At 39.1% G+C, this 23,235-nt stretch overlaps 1 protein-coding gene across 4 annotated transcripts in view; it reads right to left on the reverse strand.

Moving 5' to 3' along the window:
* FRMPD4 (FERM and PDZ domain containing 4) overlaps positions 1-23,235 on the reverse strand; it is a 587,249-nt gene that overhangs the window by 129,540 nt on the left and 434,474 nt on the right. For all 4 annotated transcript variants that reach the window (XM_082245219.1, XM_082245220.1, XM_082245221.1 and 1 more), the window contains one exon: positions 5,630-5,732. In XM_082245219.1, coding sequence (XP_082101345.1) covers positions 5,630-5,732 — 103 coding nt within the window. The remainder of the gene's footprint in view (positions 1-5,629; positions 5,733-23,235) is intronic.

The raw sequence follows: 23,235 nt of genomic DNA on the forward strand, positions 1-23,235 counted from the left end.
CCACTCCTCCCAATACTTTACCCAATTATTCAGCATTTTCTAAGGTTCCCGGGTATGGTAGTTCACACTTTGTCTACACAACCCTTTAACCGGTTGCCGACTGCGCACAGTATATTTACTGCGGCAGTCAGCCCCGGCCAGGCAGAGTGACGATGTACGTCGCTCGCCTGTCACTGGGTTTTGAGCCAATTGCGCCCGCCCGCCTCGGCTCGGCTCGTTCACGGAGGAGTGCGGGCGTGTGACCGGCGGACCCGAGGTCACACTACGATCGTCGGTAGAGCGGGAGAAAGGCAGAGCGGCTTATGTAAACAAGCCGCCTGTCATTCTCCCCTGTGTAAAAATGGAGATCAGACGGTTCTACTATGTAGAACCGTTGATCTCTGTTTTTACACTAGTAGCAATGTCCCACTACAGTTAGAATCACGCCCCTAGGACACACTTAGCCCCTCCCTGTCCAATACAGTTAACCCCTTCCCTGCCAGTGTAATTTTTACAGTAACAGTGCATATGTATAGCACTGATTACTGCAGTAATGTCACTGGTACCCCCAAAAGTGTCAAAAATGTCAGTCAAGGGTCCGATCTGTCCGCCGCAATGTCGCAGTACCGCAAAAAAATCATAGATCGCCGCCATTACTCGTTAAAAAAAAAAACACCAAAAATTACAAAAATCTTTCCCTTTGTTAGTAAACGCGATAACTTTTGCGCAAACCAATCAAAATACGCTTTTTGCGATTTTTTTTACCAAACATATGTAGCATAAAACAAATTGGCCGAAAATGTTAAAAAATTTAGATTTTTACATTTTTTTTGGGGGAATTTCATATAAAAAAAAGTGAAAAATATTGTTATTTTTGCAAAATTTACGCTCTTTTTTTGTTTATAGCGCATGATCAAAAAATCGCACAGGTGATCAAATACCACCAAAAGAAAGCTCTATTTGTGGGAAAAAAAGGACGTGAAATTCGTTTAGGTACAGCATCGCACGACCGCGCAATTGTCCGTTAAAATCACGCAGTAAAAAATCGCAAAAAACCCCCTGGTCAGGAAGGGGGTAAAATCTTCCGTGGCTTAAGTGGTTAAAACAACAATGCAGGCCTAATAAAATCAAACAGTAAGTTACATGAAAATAATCCAACAACTAGATCTCTAAAGTGCCTGACCTCTGCAAAGTACAATGCAAATTCAGCTTTGGCTAACTAATTATGGGCCAAGCTGTGTTGGGAAATAAGCGTGTTGTGTATTCATTTGTAATCTTTGTCAAACTATTTCTGGATTGTTCTATTTTAGGAACAAAACTAATTCATCTTTCATATAGTAACCATTTAAAATGTATGAATGCAGCCAGGTCTGTGAGTTCAATAAATAAGATTTTAATACTCTCCAGTACACCCATTTTATTTATGGTGAAGCCAAGCCGCCTACAAACTGCTCTGATTATTTTTTGTGTTCACTCAGGAAAACAAGCTCATGATTTAGTAGGTGACAAAATAGTAAAGGCAAATGGAAAAAATCATTTCTGTTTTGCTTCCGGCGGTTTTATATGAGTTAAATGATATAGATTCACAATTTACCATTTGAAACCAAAATATGTATTTTGTAGGGTTTAGCTTTTTGTAGAATTTTTTTAATGCTATGTAACATCTTGCTGCGACCTAAAAAAGAATGTGTTTATTTTGTTTATTCTTTCACCATTACCATTTGCTCACAGGCATACAGTAAAAAATACCCTGCATAGACCATATTCTTGAAATTAAAAAAGCTAATAGTATGTCATTATTTCTAAATACATTTGTTCAATGTACAGCCCAAATTTGACTAATAATGCAAATTTAGACGTTAAAATAGATTAACAGTTCAGCTATATACTGCCAAATATTTACTAAATTGTTGGTAAAACATGCCTGTGGCTTCTTTACTGGATATACAATGTTTCACTGACAGGCAGAGCAAAGTGTCCTTTGTGCTACCTAATATTTGTTGCTTTGAAACACGGTCTATTAATAAAGGTTTTCACACAAGATTTCCACAGCTTTCTCCCAAGACGCACACATTTTTTTTTTGGATTCAACTGAAAATCCTGGTAGAAAGTTGTGTGAAAACATTTATAAATAGACCCCTATGGTGCGAGATGCAACATTACCAAGGACCAAAAAGAGACATCACCTAAGATCATAGGTCTGTAAAAGAATTTTATAGATACACGGCTAAAGTATTGCCAAATACTGTCATACTTGAGAGACAGCATAAATCCATTGCTTACTAATATCCGAGCATGTTAAAAAGCAATGCTCAAACAACCAAGCCACAAATTTAAACTCAAATTACCCAAAATACAGAACATGATGGGGGGGGGGGGGATTTACTAAAGGCAAATAGACTGTGTGCTTTTCAAAGTGCAGTTTCACTCTGCAAGAGCAGTTGTTTCAAAACTTAGTAAATGAGCAGAAGGTCTGCTGACTTCCATCATCCAATCATGTGCAAGCAAAAATGCTGTTTATATTATTTTCCCTGCACGTGATTGGGTATTCTTTGTAAAGTTAAACTTTATCTAATTTACTAAGCTCTGGAGCAGCTGCACTTGCAGAGTGCAACTGTATTTTGCAAAGTGCACAGCCTATTTGCCTTTAGTAAATCAACTCCAATGTGTACAAAAAATAAAACAAAAATACAGAAATAACAAATGAAAGGAAAAAGGGCATGAATATGCCCTCCATTTTCCTTACGGGGTAGTGACAGGGCAGGATAGGATAATAGGTTACAGTAGGCTAGTATAGGTATAAGCTGTGAGGGAACAGGTCAAATTAACTTTTGACCTGGTTTTCAAAGGATATCTGCTCAAAGGGCTTGTATCTAGGGAGATTAGGCGCCCCCCTGGTTCTTCCTGCCAGATTTTCCCCTGTATCTAGGGAGATTTGGGTACTATACCCGCTTCCCACCTGAATTTGCCGCTCTAAAGGGCTATCTGGTTTAGGCTGGTCCTCAATTTAGGGCTATTTAAGGGGGCTCACTGCCGCCTATTCTTCAGTCCACCTCAGGAGAAGCAAGAAGAAACAACTTTATTCCCCCCCCCCCTCTCCCTTGGCTGTCGCGGCCAAAGCTTATTATTTGTGGGTCACCTTTGTTTATTGCAAAAGGGGACATGTATGATTGAGTTTTGATGTTGGATAAATTTTATCTTGTATTTTATTTATTTACCGCCTGGATCGTGGTGATCAGGTGTGTTATAGTGTCATGCATGTAAGGCTCCTTTCACACGGCCGCTCCGCGTGAAAGGTCCGCTGCGGGACTTTTTTTTTTTTTTTTCCACGGAGCGGATGACATTTCTGTCATCCGCTCCGTGTGCCCGCATATCATCCCATCCGTTTGCGGATGATATGCGGACATAATGTAAGTATATGGCACTGCGGATGTCAGCGGATGACAACGCTGACATCCGATTTTCCTTCCTTTCCGTTTTTTACACAGAAGGAAAAATGGGGTTCTGTTCCATTCGTAAAAACGGAACAGAACTGAAAGGAGGAAAATCGGGTGTCAGCGGATGGTATTCCGCTGACACCCGCAGTGCCATTCACTTACATTATGTCCGCAAATCATCCGCAAACGGATTGGATGATTTGCGGACACACGGAACGGCCGTGTGAAAGGACCCTTATTGTGTTTTTAAATTATTTATTTATTTATTATTATTAAAACAAATAATAAACAGCCGCGGCCTTTAAAATTTGTATCCAAACAAATGGTGTGTGTCTATTTATTTTAGTAATATTTATTTAAGCACTTAAGGGTGATCCGGTCTACTGCCCCATTAAACTACCAATTGAAAAAAAAATATCTGCTGCTACTTTAATCCTGATGTTGAATCTCATATAACACATCTAAATCAAAATAAAAAAATAAGGAAATAGATATGAGGTTTGGCTGTGAATAGAAAGATACATGCTTTAATGACCTTAAATACACGCACATCAATAGTAAAAAAGCTCCTTATATCACATACATTTAGTGTCCATTTGGAAAAAACGTATGGTCCAAATAGTACCCGTGATCCATGCAGTAATACATCAAACTTAAAAGAATTAATGTGTATCTTGCTTATCCATGAGTGTCTTCTTCAATCTACCATGTGAGAAAGTGCTCAACCTCGCCTCCACATCTAATCACACTCACAAGATTGTGTTGCCTCTCATACCTAAATATTCAGCTAAGAAAGCTCATGTGGTGTCATCTTTATCCAGTAATAGACTTTCCCAGGTCCAGTCGACTTTAAGGAATCTCCAAGCATTCCACAGCCAATAAACTATTTCCACAAAGCAAATAAAAAGTATCACTCATAAAACATAGGCAATAAAATCTCTCCATTCTGTCAGACACTAGTATTGCCACAATCTCAAACAATCGGCGTCTCGCCCATCTTACGCACCAGAGAGATCCAGCACGTCACTTCAGAGACGAGGACTGATGTCACATCTGGTTGCCGCGAGGGGCCAGATGTGACATCCACCCTCATCCCAGTTGCTTTATTAAATAGAAAACATAAGGAAATATAGCTTTCTATGAACATTAAAAGTCAGCTATTGAGACGTAATAAAGGATTTCCAGTTGTATTAAATACGTGTAATTTGCTGAGAAATAATCTATTGAATGGGTTAATTTACTAAAAGAAAATTGACTATTCACTTTGCAAGGAAACATGCACATTGCTGACTTCCATCATCCAATCATGTGCAAGCGCAACTACTGTCTTTTTATTTTACTTGCACCTGATTGGGTATTTCTTGCAAAATAAAATTTCACCACAATCACTAAGCTCTGGGACAAATTCCCTTGCAAAGTGCAAACTTCCCTGCAAAGTGAACAGCTTATTTGGCTTTAGTAAATCAATCACAATATGTCACTATGTACAGTAGGTGTCTCACAGGTCAACACCCGCTAAAATGTAACAAAGTCACGCTGCTCAAGGTTGGCCCACACCAAAAAACTCTCAATCCATCATAAAGTATCTCACAAAAGTGAGTACACCCTTCACATTTTTGTAAATATTTTATTCTATCTTTTCATGTGACATCACTTAAGAAATGACACTTTGCTACAATGTAAAGTAGTGAGTGTACAGCTTGTATAACAGTGTTGATTTGCTGTCCCCTCAAAATAGGGGTGTAATCACTTTTATTGCCAGTGGTTTAGACATTAATGGCTGTGTGTTGAGTTATTTTGAGGGGACAGCTAATTTACACTGTTATACAAGCTGTACACTCACTACTTTACATTGTAGCAAAGTGTCATTTCTTCAGTGCTGTCACATGAAAAGATAGAATAAAATATTTACAAAAATGTCAGGGGTGTACTCACTTTTGTGAGATACTGTATATCCATAATCCACCTCCCCCAACCCCCCACCTTCTGCTCTAAAAACATAGAAATATTTGACATGATTTTTTACTTCGTCCCTCAAGACAGAAGGTACTTTTTATGCATGTCAGTTTAAACCTGCATACATTGTTTGCTGAGCTGATGAAGTATGGATGAAAATGTGAGTGGCAAGGTTTGTTAATATTTTATTACCATAGGCCACCAGCTCAAGGTTCTTGCTAGGCCCAGTGAATTAGAAGCAGAGACATATCAAGTACCTGACAAGGTCGATCACTCGCTCTCTTGGAGCATTGCTGACTGGCTCCTCATTTATCATAATGATCTGGTCCCCAGGGACTAATTTTCCTTCAGAGGGTCCACCTAAAAAAGAAACAGAATTAAGCTAGATATTACTGGATATTGTATTTTTTTCAGTTGCTGTTATTTTTATGAAACAAAAAACAAATTCAACATTGTATAGAATGAGTAAGATATCTAAAAGGTTAAACACTAAAAAAAAATCCACAAGATTCACTTTATTTATGACAACTGACAAGCTAATGCTCATAGTGTGGGTCAATGGTTGCAACAAGTCTATAAATAATTGCTATTGGTCACAGTTTATTCAGGACTGCATACATCATCCAAGCACAGGTAATTGAAAAGACTTCTCGAAAAATGTATAAATAAGAATGTGAGTAATGTGTCAGGGATTTAGTCATAAGTGCAACTGAATAGCTCACTGGTTCAGTGTAAATCAATGTTCAGACTTTGGGTTCTTTGGGAAAGATACCATCAACAGGTAAGAAATACAGTTCTTAACCTGTGTCAGAGCTTTTTTCACCAGGAACGCAGTTTCAGAACCTCCAGCACTGAATGTATATAATGGCAAGGGGAGCTTGGGTGTGCTGGAGGGTCTACTGATGCCGGCTGCGGAGGGACCATTTTTCACTGAGGCAGATCTAATATTGCGGGGGGCATCCTATGGTTGCTACGGAGGTCTATTGTTGCAGGTGGGGGATATGTTGTTGCTGGGGGGTCAGTTGTTGCTGGGAGGGATCGACTGTTTAGGGGGGGGGGTCTATTGATGTTGGCTGCTGGGAGATATGTTGCTGGAGGGAGGGTTTTTTTTTTGCAGGTTATCTATTGTTGCTGGACAGGGCCTGTTGTTGCTGGGGAAAATCTATTGCTGCAGTAAGGATCTATTGTTGCGGGGGGGGGGTGATATTCTTACTGGCTGCAATAGGTCTAAATGACTGCTTTTCTTGTTATACTTGGTCCTGTATTCTTGAAAAAGGGGCGATACCTGGGTGTGGGTGGAACCAGTGGACGGTGCTTGGAGGTGGGTAGGGGGTGTAGATAAGGGATGACTCAGAAGAGGGGAGTACCTGCACGTGTCTGAGAAAAAAAGCCCTGACCAATGGTAACTGGAGAATGTGGGCCTTAGCAAGCAGAATGCCATGTGTCACACCTTTCAACTATGTTTGTATGACTTTTCATACATGTCTGCATGTAAGAAGTGAAAGCGATGGTCAAAGGACTTTCATTTTTCATGTACTTGTCACTCTCTTTCTATCCGACAGCATATTTTTTGCAGTAGCTGTGTATTAAAGGGGGCAAAGCCTAATTATCAAAATCTCATATTGTGTGTTAATGTTATTTTCTTTTAGTCAATCTTTTAAAATCTGCGGCTTTCGCTAAAAAATAATGAGGGATTTTTCTTATTCAGGCACTTCCTGTTATAAGGTGACAAAAGTCTCCCATTTGTGTTTCTGCATTGTCACAGTGTCACGTTCACCTCTGGTGGTGACTACAAATTGCTCTGATGACATGTATAGGCATTGTCCACCGTTGTCACCATCAGTAAAATTGTCCAAAGCAATGAGATGCAGCCAACGCTGGAGATTTACCAAGTATCAAAAAGATGAAAACAACATTTTATAAAAGAGGAAAAAATAGGATATTGATAAACAGTGCTTTAGCACTTCCTCAGAAGGCCACCTAGTGGCGTAACGCGTAAGAAGTGGAGACAGTGATGTTAGGTGTCTTCTCAGTAGAGTTGGACGGAAGGGAATGCCAAAAGTCCATGTGAGCAACACTGAGCAGAATCTAACCTGTTAAGGGGACAGTATTGGTGTATATATGTAATGAATGACAATTTATCCACAAGCTGCAGCGCCTCATTCTGGGATGCCCACTGTGATGATTTTAGTAACCATATGTGCAAGCAATCTGCGGTGCACCAGTCTTTGTGAACTTTTCAATGTGAGTGTATTTTTCATTTTGTGTTTTTTGTAAAGTAGTGTTTTTATACAAAGCACTTTGATTGTTTGTTTTCTGAGTACCTGTATTGGACATGTGGAGGACATTTAAGGGTGCCAAGAGAAAAAAGTCACATCACCTATTGTATGTGGTGATATTCCTTAAAGGGACAATCCCATTTGACTTATACAGTATAGGTCAAATTGGGAGGTTAGCTGCTAATAGTGGCGGTATTTATTGCATGGGGTGTGTTGTATTCACAGAAGAGATAAATACACTAAGAAATTGAGGATATTCACTGAATGACACAACATGTGGACTTTGTTCTTTATTTCAATTCTGTATTTATGTTTTATTTGGATTATTTAACTTTTTTTAAACATCACTATAGTGCAGCGCTGAATCATTTTGTTGTTTTTTTTTTTCAATTTCAAAGTGTATGGTACACTAAGCAGATTCTGTCTGTTTATAGTTTAAATTGTTTTATAGGTTTTTATTTTTTATGCACTTGATCGCACTTTTTTAGCAATTATAAAGGTGTGCACAGGGGTATTTCTGTCTATATATACATATAAAGTATACTGTACATTTATACATCCATAGTATACTGTACATTTATATGTATTATACATATTTTTAAAAATACAATATAAACTAAAAAAAGTAAAAACATGACTCTATACTGTTTACCTTTATGCTGCTGCCATGGTATTTGCATGTAGAGTTAAAAGCAACCTTTGCACACAGTTTACTGTTTTTATGTCCTACTTTCTTCTAAAGCTAGTTTAGTAATATAAGATGAGACATTTCATTATTTATGTAGTGTCTCAAGTGTCTTATTTTGTACCAGATGCCCATAAACCTACAGGGTGGTTGGATGTGCAGGCAACTTGGTCTGCTGACTCAAGTACAAACACAAGTGTTACATTTGGTTTGCATATATATATATATATATATATATATATATATATATACATACATACTGTATTTTCTGGCGTATAAGACTACTTTTGAACCTCAAAAAAATCCCCCAAAAATGGGGGGTCATCTTATACGCCGGGTATAATATCTGCTCGGATTGGCGGAGTAACATCAGCCTGCCTCTCTGACTCTGCCAATCTGAGCAGGCTTTGCATTCAATAAAAGAATACATCGCTCACTGTGATTGGCTCAGCGTGGTATACTGTATGTAGCGGAAGCTACGGTATGTACGGTATACCAGTAAAGGATTCCCACACAGCCAGCGTCTTGAGATTACATCCACTGGAAATACTTATACTTAGGGTACCTTGGAGATATTATGAGAGATTACATGTATTACAGTACTTAGGGTACCTTGGAGATCTATGAGAAATCTGACGTTTTTCAATGGTGTTGCCTTGCTTCGGAAGGGGGGTAGTCTTATACGCGAGTATAGCCCAAAACCTATGTTTTAACTTGAAAATTAGGGGGGGTCGTCTTATACGCCCAGTCGTCTTATACACCGGAAAATATGGTATATATATATATATATATATATATATATATATATATATATATATATATATATATATATTTGAAAAGGGGAGAAGAAGAGGACAGAAGCACTGTCAAGCACTGTCAGACTATAACAGTCTCAGTCATCTCAGGGAGATGGCTGGGATAGGCTTTTTTAGCCTACTCGACTCATGATCACCTTGGAAGTGGTTGGCTGGTCACTATTTGAATGCCCCTATAGATATAAGTAGGTTACTTGATTCAGCCGAAAACTGCTCAAATATTAGATGAGGACTGTCATCTAATGTCCATGGCAGGTTACAAAATTTTGATGAATTTAGTTACATAAATTGTTACTGTACAACTGAAGTGAGATTACATTTCACAGTTACTGAAAGTTGTTGCTGAAGCAAGGCATTAATGCTGAATGCCAGAAATGCAGATACTCTGTAAAATGTGCTGGATTAGTAGAAGTTAAGTCCAAGAGGTGCAGGTCACCTCGTGGAATTATTTCTTTAATTAACAGTTTACATTTTATTCTGAGTGGCAATAGCATAACTATCACTGTTCTGACCCTTAAGTCAATTATCGCTGTGCCTGCCCCTCTCTTCCCCCTGCCCAATCACAGAGTGCTTTGTATTAAGTGAAGTCATTTACAGAATACAAAGGCTTCTGTGAATGAACAGCAGAGGGGTCAGGCAGAAATGATGTGTGTGAGAAGACAGCTTCTCTCCTGTAAGAGCTCCAGTAATGTAGTGATAGTTGCACTCCTGGAGCTCCTAACAACTGTCAGATGTAAAGAAAAGAGATAACTGCACCTCCTCATTGCATGCCAGCACATTTTATAAAGTGGCTGAATTCTTGGAGTTCAGCTTTAAGAAGGCATTGACTGTCACTAGCTTTCTAGACCTCTATAAAAAGAAAGCCAGCAGGTACACATTTATATAAAAACTCTGTGCTATCAAAACAATGTACATCTGTGAGATAAATGCATTACAGTGCTGCACCTTATCTAGAAAGTGCTAGAAAGCCCTCCAAAATAAAATGATATAAAAAAAATCAGACATCACAGCTTAGACACATATAAACCCAATGGACCTGACACACTCTATCTTACCATCTCCAAAATAGTATGTAAATAAAACTCATAAAATGAAAATGTATATGTTAACACTCCAAGCAAAGTCTTTATATCCCAAAGGACCATTCACCAGTCCAGAATCTTCAACACTTATTGAAATATGATATATATAGCACTCCTCAGCCACCATAAAAGTGTCTACCACCTAAAGTTGAATTCCACACTCACCAGAACTATAAGACTTTATTTATGTTTTAGGTCATATGCACTTCATGGGACTTGGAATTCCTAACACAGTCCTATTTTGCTCCCAACTTTTATTTAAAAGGAGTAAACATCTCATGGCATCCAATTGCATATAAAAACATATAATGCTCCCAATAGTGTTATAAAAAAAAAAAATATATATTTTATTTAAAAACAAGCTGGAATACAGTACATTCCTCAGGTGAATGCACTCAAATAATAAGTACATACACATCTACTGACAAGCAAATCTGATTAAGTGACCTGTATAGAACGTATAGGGTATCTTTTTATGCACACCTTTAAAGTGTAATTACATCTGAAATTAATGAAAGAACAGCTAATGATATCCATCTAAGACTTAGGCTTGGTTCACACTGCCACGACTTGGGATCCGACTTGTGATCCCCCAAGTTGCATGACATGTGAAATCCAATGTTAGTCAATGAGAGCTGTCCTAATTAGCACTACTGAAGCTGTTCCCACTTTAGAAAAGGTTCCTGCACTACTATGATCCGACTTTAATGCCACAAAGTGTAAAAGTCCTTTCAAAGTCACATCAAAGTCTTATCAAAATCTGACTCCAAAGTTGCACTGAAAATCATACGAGTCGAGTCTGCTTAGTGTGAACTGATCTTTAGCCCTCGGTCACAACGGTACAACTTCAGGCATGACATACGATTTACAAATCATACCTGAAGTAGCATATAATTTGTTTCTATGGCAGTGTCTTAATGGGTAAGATTTCAAGTACCTAGTGTGATTTGAGAAGTAGTTTATGTATTACACTTCATCACAATTTCACTGCCATAGACTCTAATGTAAATCATGCTGCAAATCCTGCCTGTGTCTATATCTGCATTACTTAAGCCCTGAAAGAAGGTACATATTACCCTTTGCTAGTTAAACTTTTGTTCATGACATCACTGTTTCTCCCTGTGACATGGGCAGCCCATCTCACTAAAGTCTTATCAAATTGTTACAAATCTCACAGTAGTGCTGAAGTAGTTTTGAAGTCGGACATTAAATTGCACTACTTTAAATCGTACCCAGTTTTACCGCCGGCTAAATCTTTGCTAAAATCAGAAAGTCCACATGTAACTATGTAATCCACTGCAGCCAATTTACAGAAAGCTCCTTAGGCCTTATTTACATGGGTCTTTGTTTTTTATTTAAACAAAGGAGAAATTGATCTAGGAAGTATAGTGTTTATTTTACATTTAAATGCAAAATGTACATGTTTGCATGAGTTTACATATAAATTACTTTACGCGAGTTTTGGTGTTCCATGCAGACTTTACCCTTCAAATAATGGGGTTGATTTACTAAAACTGGAGAGTGCAAAATCAGATGCAGCTCTGCATTAAAAACCACTCAGCTTTCATGATTTTTGTCAAAGCCTAATTGAACAAGCTAAAGTTAGAAGCTCATTGGCTACCATGCACAGCTGCACCAGATTTCACACTTTACCATTTTAGTAAATCAACCCCAATGCGTTTACATACATTTATACATGTTTAGGGTATCTAATCTGTCCCTGGGTGCACAGATTTATATTTTTTCTAAATATAATAAACTGAATGCACCTGAATGCTGGCAATCACACTGTATACATTATACCATTAAAAATCAATGCATGCATTGAAATGCATTTAGACATGTCCTATAAATGCATACAATTGCATGTATGGCATTACATGTGCAAATGAATTCTTACACGTAAGATGGGGCATCTTCTTTGGTTATCCTGTTCTTTTGAATCTGTATCACTGCTTGATGTATCATTTTACTACCAATCAAATTAAACTGTTGGTTTTATCTGCGCTGTGCAAACTTTATCTCTCCTCAATGTATCATTGTGCTATCATTCACTAAAGCTGACCATACGCTGGTAGATTTATGTATGAACGTTTGCCCAAAAAATCTTAATAATACATTTAGTAATGGCATTATTGACTTTACAACTGTTTTTCTAAGTACTTCAAAATTTTATTAGCTTTAAGCATTTGATTTTGGATTGAGTGGAATTTCCCAAATGTAAAGCACTGTTAGATACGTTTTGTTAAAAACATTCTTTCCTGCTCCTTTGATTTTTTTCACCACTACTGACAAAAATTATTGTTGATTTGGCCTCATTAACTATTCAAAAATTAAACAAAAGCTCAGAAAATAAAACTTTATTTAAATGAAATTCTACTAGTGCATGTTCTTCTTAAAACGTTGGTTTTAATTTGACTCTAAATAGGCCCTGTGAGGTACTTTATAGGTCTAACATTTTGATATGTCACCTTGCCTGCATCATAATCAGGTAAGGCCAAAGGGTTTCAGATGACCTGTGAGTTACACTTATGCATATCAATCAAATCCTTCTGTCCCTCTTTCCTCCTCAGTTGTCCTTTTTTGGCCTGTTGTAGGAGTATCTATAAAAATATGTAGTATTTAAAGTGGTTGTAAACCCTCTCATATATGCAGTAAAGTGAATATCCTCTGGTGATACGCAGAGATGAAACACATTTTCCTACATAAGTTTTATTTGTTTATCTGCAGTCTTCTTTTTTGTATGTCTCTTCAAATGTGCTGGATTTAGATGAAATCCTTCTGCACCTTTCAGCAGTGCTGGGACAAGGTCATCCAGTGCCCAGGGCAAAGATGTGAAACTGTGCCCCCTTTCTCTTAGGGCTAGGATCAGGGCGCCCCCATCCCTGAAATAAACCATTGAGCCCAGGGCAGCCACCCCTCCTGCCCACCCCTTGTCCCGACCCTGATTTTCAGTATTACAGAGGAGGGGATGGAGAGCTGCAGTTAGAGGTCTGATACACTGTGTGAGAGCTGATTGGAGGAAAGGAATACACCCCCCTCCACACACAGCAGAAAAAACTGTGTTTTAAATAGACAAGCTGTAAGCTGAGCTCTCCTCCCCGACCAAAATTTTATTTAATGTGTCAATGAAAACTTATTAAAAGTGACTCATGTCGATAAAAGAGGAATGAAGCACCAGTGAGAAACAACACTTTGGGCTTTGGAGAGAGATGAGTAAACACAACAGATATATGTGCTTTGTTCAGAATTCACAGCCACTTTAACTATCAAAAGTGTTTTACTGCATTAAAAAGTTTATCTAATTTTTAAATTATTCTATTTGTTATTTTTCAAGCCAAAATAAAAGGAGCGCCAAAATTTATTAAATAAAGAAAGAATAATATAGCATATACAATTGCGACACAAGTCATATTGTAATTAAATATTAAAAAAATGATCTTTCCTTTTCAATCTGCAGCTCTGTCATTTTCTGTAAATGCAAAGCAATATGACTACCTGGAGGTGTTCTGTATGCAGAATGTGTACAGAATGCCCCCCATAAACATAATTTCCTGCTTGTGTAATTGGTTTACTGATTTTCCCGAAAGTCTGCACTAAGATACAAGTCAGATTTCAGGCATCCCCTCCCCCCCAACAAAAATGTAATTTTTGGTAAGATACTCCCAATAGAAGATCACGTCTAAAGCGAAGCAGGCCCAGCAGATTTCCTCATTAGACCCCTGCAGGTACAGCAGCTAATTGATGATTATGAAACCACTCCCATTAGATTACCACATGGACACAGACAATCACACAGGGATTTATTCAGAATAACAAATGGTAGGAATCTGCAACAAAGTTTATTAAAATCCTTGTAATGTTCAGAGATCACCCAGAGGGGAAATGTTTTTTTTCAACACAAGTGGAGTTACTCTTTAACCACTTAAGCCCCGGAAGATTTTACCCCCTTCCTGACCATGCCCTATTTTGAGATTCTGCACTGCATCACTTTAACGGACAATTGCGCGGTCGTGCGACTCTGTACCTAAACGAATTTGATGTCTTTTTTTTTCCCCACAAACAGAGCTTTCTTTTGGTGGTATTTGATCAACTTTGCGATTTTTTGATCATGCGCTATAAACAAAAAAAGAGCGACAATTTTGCAAAAATGACAATATTTTTCAAATTTTTTTATATGAAATTCCCCCCCAAAAAATGTAAAAATCAAAATGTTTTAACATTTTTGGCCAATTTATTTTCTACTACATATGTTTGGTAAAAAAAAATCACAATAAGCGTATTTTTACTAACTAAGGGAAAGATTTTTGTCATTTTTTTTTAACGAGTAATGGCGGCGATCTGCGATTTTTTTTGCGGGACTGCGACATTGCGGCGGACAGATCGGACCCTTGACTGACATTTTTGACACTTTTAGGGGTACCAGTGACATTACTACAGTAATCAGTGCTATACATATGCACTGTTACTGTAAAAATGACACTGGCAGGGAAGGGGTTAACTTTATTGGGGAAGGAGGGGATAAGTGTATCCCTAGGGGCGTGTTTCTAACTGTGCAGGGATGTGGCTTTACATATAACAGCAGAGATCTACGGTCCTACATAGCAGGACCGTTAGATCTCTGCTGTTACACAGGGAAGAATGACAGGCGGCTTTGTTTACATTAGCCACCTGCTTTTCTCCCTTCACAGCGGATGATCGCGAGTGACTGGCGGACATCGGGTCCGCCGGTCACTCGTGCGGAGGTGTCCGTGAACGAGCGGGGGCGGGAGCGCGCCTCTGGCGGCGCGCGATCGCCCCCTATTGGCTCACAGGCTAGTGACGTATCGGTACGTCACTTTGCCTGGCCGGGGCTGACCGCCGCAGTATATGTACTTGCGGCGGTCGGCAACCGGTTATACTCATTAATTTTTTGTGCATTATTCTTCACGGACCACGTTACTGGAGGCATGGCAGTGGTGTGTCCTTTGCCTTTATACTTCATGATATATTGTGTCTCTCTTTCCCATCTCACAAATTTAGGCAGTATGCAAATGCAGTACATTTATTCTTTGATGAAAAATGAAAACCCTGGCCAGGTAGGCTTTGAAGCCTGTATCCATTTTAAAGCTTCATTTTACATTTTTATTGGAGTGTACCTTTAAAATAAAATAGATCTGGCATGTAGAGAATTAAAAAAGATAGTTTCATAACCTGATTTAGTTTATTTTTCTTTATTAGAAACAGTTGTTGCGTTCTCGCATACATTTCTGAGGAGCTAGTTAGCGTGCCATCAAACAGAAAATGCATCCTTTATAAACAGTTTTTTCATGTTTTCAAAAAATCCCCAGTTTTTATTTATAATGTGTAATGTGACCAAAAGTGCTGACTTTCATTTCAAAGCAAAATTTTACATGAAGAAATCATAAAGACAGGGCAGAATTAGAAGTTTCCTGGCACTGTAGAAGGTTGTCTTCATCATTAGCAATAAAAAGGAGGAGTTGTGGGCTTATGTTGAAAAGTACACCAGGATTCTAACTTTGCTCTCTGACATTTTGCCTTTGTGAACCCATTGCAGACTGATCATTAAAAAACACATTCATTTTTTTCTTTAAATAATGTGTTGGAAAAAAAAAGGTACAGAAAAACACTGATGCTGCAGTCATAGCCCATCCTAATCCAGCATGCAAACTACAAAAACAAAACCCTTTCTAAAATCTGTGATAGTACCATCAATATTAGAAAGGATGGCAGATATAAGCAACATTAAAAATGGCAACTTATCGGGCTGTGAATGCAGCTGGGCATATTATTTTCATGTTCATTACTTTAAGTCCTCAAAGTGAGTATCTCTTTTGCGTATCATTTTAAAAAATATCAATTGACATAATTGGGCTGATGTACTAAAGGAGAAGAGACTCTTCAAACAATAAATCGTGTTAGTATTTACTTCAATTATCGAATCATGTGAAAAGCAAATTCCTGTTTACTTATTTCATCTGCACGATTGGATAATTAAAATAAATATTCACACTATTTATTGGGTGAAGATTCTCAACTGCTTTAGTAAATTGACCCAAGTGTGTTCCTATATTAGAGTTCTAATTAATACACCTGTGCAACTACCTGGAAATCTGTATGCTATAATTAAGTTGATTAGGTCCAGTCATTAGGGAGTGCTAGCAGTACTGCTTCTTTATACCTCATTAAGCCCTTTTCTACTGGGATATGTTTTTAAAAAGCGGATTGGAGATCCATTATTTATCCAGTGCCATAATTGCTGAATACCAAGTTGTCATTAGACAGCTCCGTACACAGAGGCATTTGACAAAGCCCATTCGAGAAGCATGGTACCATGTATTTGCTTTGATAACCAATCACGTGCTAACGTTTCCATGGTTGATCCCTCCTCTTCCTCTTACAACAGACAAAGGAGAGAGATCATAGTGATTTGTGAATGAGCAAATAATCAATAGATAATCAGCAGTTGTTGATCCATTTGCTTACACTTTAAGCCCCCGGTTCACATCAGCGCGATTTGATTTGCAATTTGACAGGTCAAATCACATGTCAAATTGCTGTCTATTGCCGGCAATGGGAGCCTCCCAATCGGTGTAATGGTGACTTTGCAGCATCACACTGCTTTCCAAAACTAGTTCTTGTACTACTTTTGGTGACTTCGGGGCAATTTAAAAGGACATCTGTGTATGAAGCTGCAGAGATGTCTTTGAAATTGTCCCCGAAGTCGGAGTGAAATGCGACTTTGAAATCGTGCATGATCAGATGAACTCGCACAATTTCAAAGCCGCGTTCAATGTGAACGAGGGCTAAAGCAGAGCTAAACCCATAAATTTAAGTGCTTAAGGAATGCCATGAATGTTAACTGTAACAGTTTCTTAAACTCATAACTGGTTTCATAACTGATTACATGAGCAGCACTGTGGAAACTTCAAATTAAACCGAGAAGAACATGACAGCATTCTTTGATGTAAAGGGTAGGGGGTTTTAGTTCCACTTTATAGCTGCCTATAGACAGATTGAAATTTAGCCGCTTCAACAGGGACTGGCTAAGTTTCGATCCATGTATGGGCACTGTGGTTGTATAGATATTGATCTACCACCTTGCCGGGAAGTCTTTTCACTGTCAGAGTACAGTGACACAGCGGGAGGATTTAAATGTGTGGATGGTGGGAATCGGACCTGTTTTTTTTTCTCATTCCTCCTACTGGTTGAACGAAAAAAACTAACCCATCTATGGCCAGCTTTAGTCCTTAAAGGAAATCTATATTCACAGGATACATTTTTATTTCATAATATCAGCATTGTAATTGCAATACAAACAATAGTTATTTCCAGTATAAGCTTACTTTTGATTTCTAAGGAATGCATATCTCATGGTATCTTGCTACCTGAAAGCAGTGATTCCTGTACTGACTCCACCTCTTGAACCTACTCTTCTGAGCACCTCCTGTAGTTCAGAAGGCAGGCTCTGTGAATTTTGTGGCACAGCATGCCGTTCAACAGGGCATGGTAAATACGTGTCACAGAGATCAAGAAAAGAAAATATGTGGGGATCTTCACAAAGTAAGTTCATTCAGATTAAAAAGAGTAGACTAGAAATAACTGAAATACAATCTGGAAATTAAAACTTAATTTTACATTTTGATCATAGAAACACTTTGACCACATCCCCCCTGGCAGTTAGCAAAATGACAGCCGGGTGGTGGCTTTCCCTTTCTGACTGGACGTCATATGATATCCTTCAGAACTGGCTACTCGTGCATGCCCCTGGGGGCTATGGTGTAGGCTTTTTACCACGGGATCAATTCTGTCTAATCACCGCTGATCACAGTGTATCTATGAAGTGCTGGTTATCGGCATTCCTGTATTTACGCTGACAGCACTTGAGTAGAGGAGTGCCGATAAGTGGCCCATCAGTGACACCAATTAGTGCCCATCAGTCCAGCATATCAGTGCCACCTATTAGTGGCCATCAGTGCCACCTATCACTGCCCATCAATGCTGCATATCAGTGCCACCTATCAGTGCCCATCATTGCTGCATATTATTGCCTCCTCATCAGTGCCAATCATCGAGGGAGAAAACATACTTATTTACAAAATGTTCAGTCTTTTTTCATTTGGCAAAAATAAAAAAACCCAGTGGTGATTAAATACCACCAAAAGCAAGCTCTATTTGTGTGAAAAAATACTTTGGGTAAAGCATTGCATGACCGCGCAATTATCATTCAAAGTGCAAAGTCAGAAGGTTTTTTATCTTAATGCATTCTATGTATTAAGATAAAAGGCCTTCTGTGTGCAGCAGCCTCCCCAGCACCCCCTAATACTGAGGCCCATCTTTGTCCAGCGATGTCCACGAGTCACTCGGCCGTTCAAACTCTCCCTACTGATTAACTGAGACACAGCAGCGGTGCTGTTGGCTCCTGTGGCTGTCAATCAAATTCAGCCAATCAGGAGAGAGAGTCGGCAGGGTCGATTGATAGCTCCATGTCTGCATGGAAACATGGAACTGCAGCTCGGCTTGGGTGCCCCCATAGAAAGCTGCTTACTGTGGGGCACTCAACAGGAGGGAGGGGCCAGGATCACTGAAGAGGGACACAAGAAGAGAAGGATCCGGGACACTCTGTGCAAAACCATTACATCACATAAAGGAAGCAATACAAAGAGATCGGGATACTTTTCCATACAGCAAGCAAGCACATATCAGGAACATAAAATGTTGGGTTTACATACTCTTTAACCACTTCACCTCGATAAGATTTACCCCCCTTAATGACCAGGTCATTTTTTTTGTTACTTTAACTGACAAATGCGTAGTCATGCAACACTGTACCCAAATAAAATTTATGTAATGTTTTCCCCCACAAATAGAGCTTTCTTTTGGTGGTATTTGATTTTTTTTTTGCGCTATAAACAAAAAAAGACTGACAATTAAAAAATTTATATATACCTGGATATATTTTACTTTCTGATATAAAATATATACAATAAAAAAAGTATTAAAAAAAATCCCAATAAGCGTATATTGATTGGTTTACTAAAACGTTATAGCGTCTACAAACTATGGTATATAACAGGATACATGACTCCCGCGCTATCAAGTAGTGAAGAAAATGAAGGAATATATAGAATGAGATCCAAATGTAGCAAGCAGCGCCACTATGGTGTGCCCAAACCACTAGATAAATAGATGTAAGCAGATATAAGCAGCACCACAGCACCTTGCTTATATCTATCAAACTATGGTATATATTTATGGAATTTTTTTTTTACTAGTAATGGAGGCGATCAGCAACTTGTGGGATCCCGAACACTCCTGAGCCCATCACTTATAATTAGTGTTCTTATTTTAGATTTTTACTAATTAATACACCTGTGCTACTACCAGGAAGGCTGTCAACACTGCACACGTTTATTACTTCCAGGCTACGAGGACAACAAATCTTCTTTTCATACTACTTGAAATGTACAAAAAGTTAAATAATTAGTGTTCTTCTTTTAGAGTGTTACTCATTTATACACCTATACAGTTATCTTGAAGTCTGTGGATACTCCTAAATTTCATAACTTCCAATATTCAAGGACAACAAACCTTTAAATACAACTTTAGATATACAAAGTAATGGCTCGTTTCCACTGAGCTTTCTGGTACGGTTCGGTTCGGTACGGTACGCTATTTATGCTGTTTCCATTATGAATGGTACCCTAATTCCGAACCGTACCGTACCACTTTTCGGTACCCTTTCGTTGGGGTACCAAGCACATTAGTACCGTACCAACAGGGTGGAGCTACACTCTGCAGAACTTTGATTGGTTGACAGAGAATCGTCTATCACAGCTTTCCTGCTACACCATGCCTATCATGAAAGGGTACTATTGGCAGTGGAAACGCAATGTGTACCGTTCCGAACCGTACCGTACTGAACCGAACCGTACCGTACCACTCAGTGGAAACGAGGCATAAAATATTTAGCATTTCAGGTACCTGTGTAACTACCTGGATGTCTGGAAACCCAAGCCTATTAATGGAAAGGCTTTACAAACAAATGGTGGATACAGCAGTGCCACTCTGGAAATCTCCATTCTTTTGGAACAAATGTTTTCACAGGGCACATAAAGACGCTTACCTGTAACAGAGCTCTGAGAAGCACCTTTTGTTTAGCATCTTATGTTTTCTCTCACAGCTTTCAGGATTAACATTGCAATGTTTGACACTGATGCTTAGAAATGAAAACATCTACAAGGAGTTAACATTGTTTTAATGATCATTTAATGACAAGGAAACATCTCTGAAGAATAGCTGAGAAACAAAAAACAGGCTTCAGACTTGTAAATTATTAAAATGATTATCTCCCTGTTAATGAATGTTTTATCAGCCACTCTGACTTTTCTCTTCTCAGTGTCACAGTACAACTGGTCAACCAAGGCCTACCGTGTCAGTACTCTAAAAGTAAACTTGATAAATAAAATGGAGGCATACCATTAGAATAAAATCCCGCACAGCATTTTTCTCATGTAAATTCATCTTGCAATAGCTTTCATATCTTATCACTTCTATTCAGGCTTTTGGATGTCTCTGGGTGTCCTTTGGATGTACCGCATTACACATTCTTGACAAAGCAAAAGTCTGACCACCCGGAATGTTTGCTTCACAGCCTAAACCTGTACAAAACTCTGAATCCCAAGGTCTGAATGAATGCTGTGATATCTTATCAGCTGTTCTGGCTGCCAAAAAAAAAGGCCAAGTCTGCCGCTGCTGAGTGATTACCCTTGTGCCATAAGACAGCAGCGTACAGAGTTTATTGATCAGATTTACACAGTTTCAAACACAAATCTGTTCCAACAGAGCCGCTACAAGCATTTTACTAGTTCATAAAATTTTAGGAAATGAAAGAAAAGAAACCTATGATTGACACACCTCAAGAATAAGGGCCCAAACATCAACTACGGGGACTAAGTCATTCAAGGGATGTATGTATTCTAAGACAAGGTAAAAGATAAAAATATTTTTGGCTAGGGTGATTTGTCTTCATATCTATGCAGGTAAAACCTGAAATAAAAAGAAAAAAACTCTATGTTATATAGCCTGGAGCAAAATCAATATGCGGCTCTGCTACTTTATTAAAGGGAATATATAGTGAATTTGTACATATTTTCTTTATGTAATGAAATGCTATTTCTTTTTACTCAGGCAAGTATGGAATCTACCTAACTAAATAATTCATATTTAATACATGCAGCCAAGTGGAATTTTAAGACTGATGACAGCTTATTTTTTGCAGTTCTTTACTTCTATGCTGTAAACATAATGTAATGTGGCGACCTGCTGTTCAGTTCTATTCAAGAAACAAGCACAGCTGAATTGGGTCTGGTTTACAAAGGTGCTGAGGCCTCTAAACCATAAATGGGGCGCTTTTTTTGTCATCTCTAGCCCCCAGGTGCTGCGTGCAGACAGCCCATTGGAGTATATTAGGATGCAGCGGCTGCACAGGCACGAATACTCATCCTAATGTGACAGGCATGCAAGTGAGTGCCCCCCAAAAAGCAGACAATGTGCCTTCTGTGCTGCAGACCTGCACTTGCACACCTATCACATTAGGACAAGTGGCTCTGTACATGTAGCTTCTGCGTTCTAATAGACTTTAATGAGCTGCCTGCACACAGCACCTGGAAGCTAAATATGCTGGAAAAAAATTGCCCAGTCATTTTATTGGGGCTTTAGTGGCCTTAAGAATGAGGCCTAAGTCAGTGCTGAAACACCCCATCCTGCATCCGAAATTGAAATAAGTCTGTATGGAGTGCCAATGAAAGAGAGCAAGTCCAAAAGTAAGCTGAGCTGTATTATTAGAAAGGCCAATAAACCCATTGTTAATAAATGTTTATTTTTTTTAAGGAAATATTTTTCCACAGGTAAGGAAAGAATATAGCTATAAACAATTAGTTTATGGACTTGAAAACATTCAAAAAATGTAACGAAATTTACAGTTTCTCTATAAATGGAATACCAATGCTAAAGCCTGTGCCATTCTAAACCAGAGCCTAACATGGTTTTACAGAAAAACTTTGATATCCGTCTGCACAAAGGCTTTAACTATGAGTACATTCATTTTTATGAATGCCCAGTGCTAGTGCTGCCAGGGCAAATCACCTTACAGTGTGTAGGCAGGTGGTAGAGTGGGTTCCCCTTTAAGATTTTTCCTCCCCCTGGGAGATGGCTAAGAGAATAGGCAGAACCTAGGAGAAAGGTGGGTCAGTCTGCAGAAGAAGAGAGAGCAGCAACATCCATCTGCTGTGCTCCTACTTACCCCCTCTTGGGGGAAGGCTAGGTCCCCTGGGATTCCCCATCTTAGTTCCAGGATAGAGATGAGAGAGCCATTAGCTGGTTTACCTTTCCATTTCCCCCATCCTGGGTCAGGAAGAACATAGGCCCTGGGAAATGAGTGGGAGACTAGGCAGGACTTAGGAGAAAGGTGGGTCAGTCGGCAGAAAAAGAGAGAGCAGCAACATCCATCTGCTGTGCTCCTGCTTTCCCCCTCTTGGATGAGGACTGGGTGCCCTGGGGTTCCCCATCCTAGTTCCAGGAGAGATATGAGAGAGCCATGGAGCTGGTTTACCTTTCCATTTCCCCCATCCTGGATCAGGAAGAACATAGGCCCATCTAACTACAGGGACAAGAGCAGCTACCGTCAGGGCCTGGGACCAAGAGTCCATAAAACATGACTGAACTGTGTTTTTCTATTGGAGCCATGATTGACTGAGGCTTCCAGTAAACAAATGTAAACATCCAGCCTCATAGTGCTTTTATTCAGTAAGAATTCTACTCTGAAGAGTGTGAGCGTGACTTCTACTAGTTCTCCCTGGCTGTTGGGTCTGGAGATGGTGCCCAGTGTCTGGAAACCCTGGAAGTAAAGGGGATGAAGCACACAGTTAGGAGGGTGGATCGGGGTTGGTCTCTGCCTGCCATCTGGGAGAGCCATCATGCAAAGTCCTGTATTGCCTAGGA

The sequence above is a fragment of the Pelophylax lessonae genome (genome assembly GCF_965119305.1).
Source record: "Pelophylax lessonae genome assembly, chromosome: 2".
Lineage (NCBI taxonomy): Eukaryota > Metazoa > Chordata > Amphibia > Anura > Ranidae > Pelophylax > Pelophylax lessonae.